The sequence below is a fragment of the Homarus americanus genome, unplaced genomic scaffold (assembly GCF_018991925.1).
Source record: "Homarus americanus isolate GMGI-L3 unplaced genomic scaffold, GMGI_Hamer_2.0 scaffold56333, whole genome shotgun sequence".
In the NCBI taxonomy this organism is placed as follows: domain Eukaryota; kingdom Metazoa; phylum Arthropoda; class Malacostraca; order Decapoda; family Nephropidae; genus Homarus; species Homarus americanus.
The window spans coordinates 1,991,178-2,001,440 of record NW_024734940.1 but is presented as its reverse complement, the minus strand read 5'-3'; the positions used below and the strand labels follow the sequence as shown (position 1 = coordinate 2,001,440).

Here is a 10,263-nt window from a genome sequence, read left to right as displayed (position 1 = left end):
GACATACTATTTCTACGCCAGGTCGCTCCAAGTGACGACCGCAGTTTCTCACGGTCTCCACTATTCATGTGGACGCTCCACCGGTTCGTGCGCTGGGAATCCACCGGTTCATAGTGGACTGGTATAGTGGGGAGTAATTCCCCACCTGGTGTGGCGCTCCAGGAGACAATGGCGGCCGGGCGGCAAGATACCCCAACCACGTGGCACCTGTGTTGACGGCAGAACGGGAAAGACTAAGCAATAATGCCTGACGGGCGGTTATCCCATCCCTTAACACATCCCTATCACACTTATATATCCGGCAAAGCTTTAAACTGTAGTCACTGTTATTTATCAACCTTAATTGTAGGGCGGGATATAGCCCGCTAGGACACTGACCTGTGTTGACGGCAGAACGGGAAAGACTAAGGCCGGCTTCCCGCCGCTTCTCGTCACATAGGCCTACAGTTTCCAATCCTCAATTTACATTTTTGTTTCTTATGGTTCTCCCCTGAACACTTTACGGTATATTGTCCCTCATTTCTTATAAACACATATATTAATCCTAACTTATACACTAAGGTCAGGTCTTGGTTTGCTAGTGCTTGGTTAAATGCCTGGGATTTTAATATCAACGGGCATCTGAGGCGGGTACATGACGCGCCTTGAAACAAAAGCCGAATGATCATGGCGGGGGTGTATCAACTTCACTTAAAAACTGTAATGAGGGGTCCTCCTCTCACACAGCGCACTATTTGAACACAGACCTCAGATTCTCTGATCACTGTACCTGTCGTGGGTATATGTCACGTGAGGCTACGAGGTGTATTAAATTCATACCGACGCATACACGATATTTCCTTTCCAGTATAGTTTCTAGATCACTGTCAACACCTCACATAGTTCTGATACATTTATCCCTTTTTCCCGATCATTGTTCTCATGTATTTTCATATGATATCTGTTGGAGTTAGGTTCGCTACACGCTCACAGACGTAAATAGTAGGACCTTCAAACCCTGCTCCACACTTAGTCTTACAGTACCCTAGTCCGGCTCAACTGGACTTTAACATTCATCTTATGCCTACCCTGAGTGATCCTTAATGCTATGAATACATACACTTGATATGATATAACTATAACTGGGTACAATACCACACATGGTCTAGGAACCTTGAGTAGGTGAGTTGTCCTTTCTCAATGTTTCCCGTTTTCTGGGGTTCTACAAGCGCTGTGCATTTGAATGTTATGTAGCGTAATATGAATTAGATGGGATTTTTAGGGATGACAATGATGTGCGCAGTACACGGAGATTCGCACTCACACAGGATGGAGGAGAAACTGATCACGCTCCCAGTCTTCAAGCAACATGGAAGACTGGCTTATCCACCCAGAAGCAGCTCTCATCGGCTCTACAGCTACTGTTTCTACACCGCAGGTTAGACAACCTAGAGCAGCTCTGCTACTCTAAGCAGACACCAGCTCCTCTTCCTGCCCCAAGCACCACGTCCTACCGACCCCAGCACACCCGTCCTGCCTCAGACGCCGACCCCGGCCCAGCAGTAACCCCTGCCGCCCCTGATGCGGCCTCTGTTCCTGAGTGCGGACCCACACACCCCTCTTTTCTCCCTCAGGTACTCCTGCTAATGTCCTGCACCCTGCTGCTGTCGTGGACCCAGCTGCTGTCACGAGCCCTCATCCGCTTCTGCTGACGCAGCCCCTGCTCCTGACCCAGGCCCACACACCCCAGCAGGCGCATCTGACGACTCTGTACCTGCCGTGAGGGAAGCACAACATTCATCGCCTCCACACACCCTTATTCTCCCTCTCTACTCCAACAGATATTGTGTATCTAGACAGTTGTCCCCAGCGACCGGCTCATCCACGCCATCGCCGTTGTCTCACATGAGGCACGCACCGCCCGTTCTGCCTCACATGTGCTATGCAACCCTGCAGACAACAAGTCTCCTACACAGCCTGGAGGGAAGGGGGAGTATTGTAGTGGAATTCTCCCCTACAAACGCTGTTTGTCGCTGCCTAGCCGACCCCACCAATTCCCCAGTGTATGCCTCGTGGTCTAGGTCAACCAGCGCCGCCATACACCACGGAGCGGGGGTCAACTGCTAAGCCACGCCTACCCCCGCTATTTAAGACCTGACCTCGTGGTGATCTGTCGCTCTTTCTACCTACACCAACCAGCCAGCAACACCTCCGCCTGCCTGGCGGCCCTCGCTCCTCCGCCTGCCTGGCGGTGCTCTCTCCCGCTGGCGAGCATGGCGACCCACAAGCTGTCCTTCTCTGAGCGTCCTCACCAACCAGCTCTCTCTACATCACGCTTGTAACCATGCTGCCTTCCCAGCACCAAGCTGCATTGTACATCCAATACAACATGTATACAGAGAGCACATTGTGAGTTTCCTTTCTCCATCCCATCCTGAGTGTGAACCAAACATCTGGAACCCCACAGGGTGACAGTACTCCAGATGGGGAAGCACTTTACTCCTGAAGATCGTTACGAAGGACGGACCGTCTCAACACTGGATAAACCTCACAAACGGCTAGTAATCTGATAAGAGGCGAATATGATAAAAAATACATTCTAGAATATTCTTAACTGCTGCATGGGACAGAAAACAATAAAAACACCTAGTTTACAAGACTATAATACGAAATCATGCCTCAGAATAACACTGTGTTCCTGATTTCAAGTTACCGCAGTTATCCTATATAGGTGTCACGTTTAACAATGAAAACGTATTTATGACGTCATGGTCTCGTCAGCCCTGAGCCCAGGCATTCTGGAATTTCTGGCTGCCTGGCAGTCAAATCCCTCCTTCCACCTCGGCAGGTGTTCACCAAACTGTGCGCTCAACATACTCGACCGTCACCCAGTGTGAGTATTCATGTATATCTTGCTAATTATATATATTTTTTAAGACTTGAGATTAGCTGATATGGTGCACTCAAATAGTAGTGAGTGTAGTGACGTCATATGTAAACAAACATGAATAACACGCGTGGACAGTAACTGAACAGCAGCTGCTGTTAACAGTGTACAGCACCTGTTGTTAACAATGTGCAGCACCTGTTAACAGTGTACATCACCTGTTGTTAACAGTGTATGTTCTGCACAATATTGGAAGCTGCCCAATCAAAATCGTATTATGCATTATGGGACATCTCATAATGCACACATTGTCAGGAATTGTTCGGTCTTGTTCTGGAATTACCCGGTAAGTTTTTAATGTCACCACAGTTTACCCTAACCTAACCTGCCACACTGGGAATAATAGTAAGGCACAGGATCAATATTTAGAAGTTGCCACCACCTAATTGACTTTTGAAAAAGTGCCTTTATAGTGTAAATCATCATGTTAAATACAAATGTGACCTTTATTGCCTTCGAAAATGAGCAGTAGTTGAGATATTGAAAAAAAAAGCGGAAGGTCAAACAATGTAAAAACCTAAAAAAAAACCCCACCTAATCTAACCTAACCCCTAGTGTGTAGAAAACCTACCTTAAATAAGAGATACAGGAAGGTGAAGTGATGTCTTCGTCAGAGTTTGTTTCTTATCACAGTACCATGCATGGCGACCTACAGTACATGTTACTGACAACGGCTGCTGCTACATTGTCCAAAATGCCCTGAATAATGCGGCAGCCAGCCAATGTACATCCATATTGCACAGATACCTTCTTCCAGCTGGCCACGAACGCTGATTAGCGCACGAGCATTATGTCACATCGGCACTAATGCTGATTGGTGCACATGACTATGACATCACATCATCACTCACGCTGATTGGCCAAATATTATAAAATAAAAGTTAAATTAACTCGAAAACTATAAATTTCCTGCGGAAAAATTGCAGAATAAATTATTTTTATTCCTTTTCTCTATCTCCCCATAGATGACTCAATATTCAGTTAGGTGGTGGCAGCTTCTGAATAGGGGGTACCGTTCTTGCCTCACAAGCGAGATGTCACGGGTTCGATTCCTGGGCCGGTGGAAGCTGTTTGGACTTACTTCCTAGCCCCCATTAGTCTCTGTTCACCAAGCAGTAAAGTAGGTACCTGGTGTAAATCGAAAGTTGCGAATTTGTATTCAGGGAAAGTTGTTGGAGCTTCCAATAACTTCATGACATAAACCACTGACTCTTCAGGCTTCTACGCCCTTAACTCGTGAGACATAAAGGCAAGCATGAACTTAGCATGCTTCCCTGTTGGGCGCTGTAAACGCTTCTGCGCTTCATCTTACACAAGGATATAGGGGGGTGCCCAATAAAAAAAAAAAAAAAGCTTCTGAATATTAACCACGCACAGCATGTAGGTACAGCAGCTGTATGTGAAACATCGATGCATGGTGGGCAGACTATACAATGATAGTTACCAAGTTGGCTTTCTTTCTCACTGACCTAAGTTAACCTAACTTTAGCTCAATACACCTAACTTAACCAACTTAACTCAATCAAACTAACCTAACTTACCCTATAACCTAACGGATACACCCCATTTCGTTACCAATCTACATTGTCACCAACACGGTTCGTCACCAAAACCCCTACTCGTCACCACTAACAGTCGCTGGTATTAGTGACAAATTGTAAGTTATTATTTTACACGAATAGAAATTACACATGTATACAGATGACTCGAGAAGTATTGTTTTATTATTATACATGAATATTAATTATTTAATAAAGAAAACGATTCAACATTGGTAAATAAACAAAATGCAGAGCAAATAAAGGTGATTTGGCACCAGCGCATAAACTGCCGAGCAGTGAGATGATTTTTCTTAGTGTTTTTTATTATTTTATATCCCAAGCAACAGTTATTTTCATGTATATAATGATGTGAATGAACGGGGTGACGAAAGGGGTAAAGCAGTGGTGACGAAGCGAGTTAAAATAAGTGCTGACGAAGCGGGTTGTTGACGATATGGGCAGACCCCAACCTAACCTACCCAAACCTAACTGGTAAATTTGCTGTATCAGGCCTAACTACTGTTCGACCATAAAAATTTTTTCCCATGGTCTTTGGTCTGATTTATATAAATTTGACCTTCATTTCCATCGGAAATTCGGAAATGGGTCTTTTTTAATTATCTCCCCCCATAGAACCTGATCTAACCAACCAAAGAAACCTACCTAACTTCCTAGCCATCCCCGTCATTTTAAACAGAAACTACTTATTTTGATATCTGGTACCAATGAAAGCACCTTTGTTGAAGCATTATGGTGTAATTTTATGTTTTTTTGTGGACGTGAAAGTATGCTCAGACCGAGCGGGTCAGTTGTAAACAAACAGTGACTGTAGATTTACATTAATTTCTTTGGTGAATTTACTATCTCGGTTAATATCCTTTGGTGATGGAAGCAGTATTATAAAAAGTTGTTCCCATTGATGAGATATAACTAATGGTAAACACAAAATTACTTTAACCGAGTTAGAGCTGATACTGCAATAATACCACCTAACCTAACCAACCCAACCCAAACTTAATCTAACCTAACCTAACTATTAACAACACAGTCTGTCAATATAACTGCCTTACCTGTATCCAGTGTGTACCCACTACTTAATAATAATAATACACTAGTAACTGTAATGTTAACAATTATAATATTAATAATGCAAGTTTACAGTTGGTTTTGCATGTATATAGACTACAGTATTCAGTACTTGTATATAATTCACCTTGTATATAACTATATAGATAATGTACTTAATGTATATTATGGTGTACATGACCGTGCAGGTGTACAGATTCCAATTTACCTAGAGAGTGCAGGTAGCTGTTATATGTAACAATGTTAAGGTATTTTGACCAAGGATAGCCAACAAAGCTATCAGATGTTTATTTGCAGTTAATACTGTACTGCATAGCTATAGAAAAATCTCTTCAGGTTGTAGCTTCATCTGTTAAGGATTTTTTAGTTATGGCTCTTTAATGTTTGATACCATTAATGGTTTCAATATAACCAGGGAACTTGTGCCAGTCTGTTACAGCTGTGAAAAATAAAGGGATTTTCACTTGACTGCATACACTGGTAGATAGTACCATAAAATTGTGTTCACTCCCTCTAGTGCCCTGCCGGCTCCTGTCTCTAATCCTTAGAAAGTTTGCTGTTAGGTACTCTTGGCTCTGTCCATTGAAAATCCTGTAACTGTGATTCATCCTCAATTGCATCACCATCAGCCACACCTAACATGTTCATTGATTGTAGGACTTAGTGAACAATGTGATTTCTTGCTTTTATGTCAAGATTGAACTTCATCACCATGTTTTGAATAATTTTTAGCTTGGATTTTAGCCTTTGTGTTAAGGTAGAGTATCTTGATAATAGGAATAGTCCAAGTGTCATTGTATGAGTGCCAAGCAAAGGGTCATACAAGAATTAGTTGTAAGGCATTTAGCATGTCTATAAAAGAAATGTAATCCTGGCATTAGCTACTTCTATCTACTATATTATCCGAGATTTATTCTCCGATAAGCAAGAGTTAGTTAGTCTAAGGTATAGTACAGTATTTCACTGATGTTTGTTGTCATACTTGAATTTTGTGTACTCCTTAGAGTTTTGATCTAACAATATTGCTTCAATCTTTACAAGATGAAGGTATAACTTGTCAATCAGCCATTGTTTACATGACTCCTGTTGAGATCTTTACCTGTCACTGAAAGGGCACAGTCATCAGCACACAACAAAACTTTGCTGTAATGGCTCTCTCATTTACTGTATGTAACACACAAAGAGGAATGAGTGGGACACTTCAGGCTATCCCTTAAGGGTGTTGACTGTATTATCTGCAACAGCATTTTTTCCTGTTTTTAAGATTTAAACCGGTCAACAGATCCAGTACCAAGAGCTTATAGTTTTCCACCTGGTATATCTTGATCCGTTGTACCCTGTGTAATTTCCATCAGCTGTTTGGGTCCTGATTTGGTCAATGAGATGGGTCAAGCTGGTGCCAGTTGAGTGAAAGCCCCTAAAGCCTGTCTGGTAGCTGTACAAAATATAATCACGGAGATATCCTTCCACCAGAACATGCACTGCTCTATCTAGGATTTTACATACAACACACAGGATACTAACTGGGGGCAGATTCACTAAAGACTTATGATCACATTTTGTCCCTTTGGCCAACATTAAGGCTGAATGGGTGATTCACTAACAGTTTACTATGCCCTTATCTGAACTTATCGCTACAGTGCCTCCGAGCACTCGTAAGGCGGAAATAAGGTCACGTAACTTCCCATTTCCTCGACTGGACAACCCATACCAAAATAACGTACACAGAACTGCCAGACGTATTACAAGCGTCACTAGTGAGTGTAAAGCTGGAACTAATGATTGCTTTACCTCACGAGTGTGCACTCTGGAGGGAAAGGGTATTTAGGGATCTTTTGAACCATCTACAAATTGATGACCACCTGCTGCTACAGTACTACAGATTTCCACATACAGATATACTCTGGCTGGATACTGGTAGAGTGGCAAGGAGGTCTCATGTGGTCCCTAGACTGTGTTAATAGCTTTGAGGTTTTTTTGTAAGTGGTAGTTTCCAAATTGCAGTTGATAACGCTACTGGCTTAAAGCCAATCAGCTGTGTTAAAAGTTATAGATAAAGTGCCATTTGCTCCAAAATTACAGTAATATCAGTAATCATATTATTATTATTATATTCTTTTTACAGTAGAATCCCGGTTATTCGGTATGGCAGATTCACCTAACCGACATCAAAATGAAATACAGGTATATAGTGGTCCTTCCTCCATTAACGAGCACAATTAGTTCCACAGAGTCACTCGTTAACTGAATCTATTATTTCAGTGGGACATTGGGTACAGTAGAACGTCGATATAACACGAGATATGTTCCAAGAGAGGCTGCTTTAAACCGAATTCGTAATCATATTATTATTATTATATTCTTTTTACAGTAGAATCCCGGTTATTCGGTATGGCAGATTCACCTAACCGACATCAAAATGAAATACAGGTATATAGTGGTCCTTCCTCCATTAACGAGCACAATTAGTTCCACAGAGTCACTCGTTAACTGAATCTATTATTTCAGTGGGACATTGGGTACAGTAGAACGTCGATATAACACGAGATATGTTCCAAGAGAGGCTGCTTTAAACCGAATTCGCACTAAATCGAAGTGTTGTTTTAATGGAATAATTTAGTTTGGTGCTTGAGAGAAACACAAAATACTAAAAAGCCTGAGTCTACCCAGATGCACCTCAGCTCATCTCCTAGTATAAACAAAACATTGGTTTTTGTATTATGCTAAAACAAACACTCATAAATCAACTCGGCTAGAATTACGGGATGCGAAATGGTTTTGTTTTTCTCGCGATCAGCTGATGTGAGAGGGTGGTCGCTCTGACGCCGTGCTCCACCCACCTCTCGTCTGATTCACCAAGCACTTTCACCTTCCTCTCAACTTATTTTTTAATTACTTTATGCTATCAAAAGTAGATTTTCACTCAACTTTAATTCGGCAATTCATCCTCTGAAGATGCGGAGCCCAACTCGACCAGCTCATTTTCCACATTAATGTCCAAATTGGCGCCTCACACTTGAAGCACCATTTCCTCGCTGCAGTACTTCCAGCACCTTGATTTTCTGCTCCAGTGTAATTGCTTGCCTTGATTTCTTAGTCTTTTGGGTAGTTAATGATGTAGTAGCTGGCCTCGTGGACATAGTGGTGATGGTTGATGTACTTGGTAGAAGGAGAGAGTGTAACACAATATGTCCGTTCGCTAGAGCATCAGCGGGAGAAGTGAGAATATGGGAGGGTGGCGGGCAGCTGTGTAGCATGCCCAGAGAGGCATCTGGTGGGAAACATTAAGTGCAAAACTTAAAACCATATGATACGCCGGATTGACTCGTGTAAATTAGGAAAGATTCGCTTTAAATTATTATATTGTCTTTAATTGTGGGTGTCGCTTTAAATCAATAATATTAAATTGAATCGCTTTAAATTGACGTTCTACTGTATCATCATATACCTGTATACCATGTCTATAAAGGATTTATGCTCAACAATCTTGAAGGGAGAATTTGTTGCATACACCATTGTTGCAACTTTTTCATCAATTTTTTCCTGTTCCTCCTTTTTTGTCCTCACTCCGTACTGCAAGATACTTGCATTTTGATCAGAAAATGCAACTCATTTTAATTTATCAGTACGACACGTAACTACTGGAGAAGTCTGTGAATAGCTACGCTTTATAGGTAAAGAAACTGAAGGGATGTGTGTGTGTGTTAACACTTGAAACCTCTAATGGAGATAACATAAGAACATAAGAAAATAAAGAGTCCGCAATAGGCTGGTTGGCCTGTGCATGGCAGCTCCTGTCGAGAGTTACTACCACTCTCTATCATCCATGAATCTATCTAGCCTCATTTTAAAACTTTCCAGCATTCCAGCACTTACTACAAAGTTACTAAGCTTGTTCCACTCGTCCACCACCCTATTTGTGAGCCAGTTCCTTCCTCTCTCCCTCCTAAACCTAAACTTATCCAACTTAAATCCATTGCTCCGAGTCCTATCCTGCTTGGATATTATAAGAACTTTATCTATATCTCCTTTATTGATTCCTTTCACCCACTTAAATACTTCTATCATATCTCCCTGCACTCTTCGTCTTTCTAGGGAATGCAAGTTTAGTTTCTTTAACCTATCTTGATATGGAGGGTTTCTAAGTCCCGGAATAATTTTTGTCATTCTTCGGTGCACCGACTTTAGTGAATTGATATCCATTGTATAATAAGGGCGCCAGAACTGAAATGCATAATCGAGGTGCCGCCTGACTAGTGCAAGATTTAGTTGCAATAAGACCTCTGCACTCTTATTACTTACACTTCTAGATATAAAACCTAATACTCTGTTTGTCTTATTTCGAACATTAACGCACTGTTTCAGGCCGTAGGTCCGGGCTTACAAGTACCCCTAAGTCTCTTTCATAAGTCGACTTCTCTAGGTTGATGTTGTTAAGGCTGTATACATTGACGGTATTTGTTCTTCCAATATTAAGTACGCTGCACTTGCTGGTGTTGAATTTCATTTGCCATTTTTCTGACCACTCCTGCAGTTTATTTAAATCTTCCTGTAGTGCATTTGCATCCTGCCCTGAATTAATCTGCCGCCCTATTTTGGTGTCATCCGCAAACTTGCTTATGTCACTGCTGATCCCAGTATCTAGATCGTTTGTGTTGCTGATATGCAAAACACTGAGGAAGTGACCCCTGATGTTGCTGGTTGTTCTTG

The 10,263-nt window shown here is 42.0% G+C and overlaps 1 protein-coding gene across 2 annotated transcripts in view; it reads left to right on the top strand.

Moving 5' to 3' along the window:
- Window positions 1–2,732: 2,732 nt before the first annotated feature.
- The window catches only part of LOC121870588 (methyltransferase-like 26), a 94,080-nt gene continuing 86,549 nt past the window's right edge, over window positions 2,733–10,263 (top strand). The window contains exon 1 of one of the 2 annotated variants that reach the window (XM_042372419.1): window positions 2,733–2,872. In XM_042372419.1, the coding sequence (XP_042228353.1) occupies window positions 2,748–2,872 (125 nt within the window). In that variant the 5' untranslated portion in view covers window positions 2,733–2,747. Of the gene's footprint in view, window positions 2,873–2,971; window positions 3,213–10,263 lie in introns of those variants that run through there. The other variant, XM_042372420.1, reaches the window with a different exon arrangement.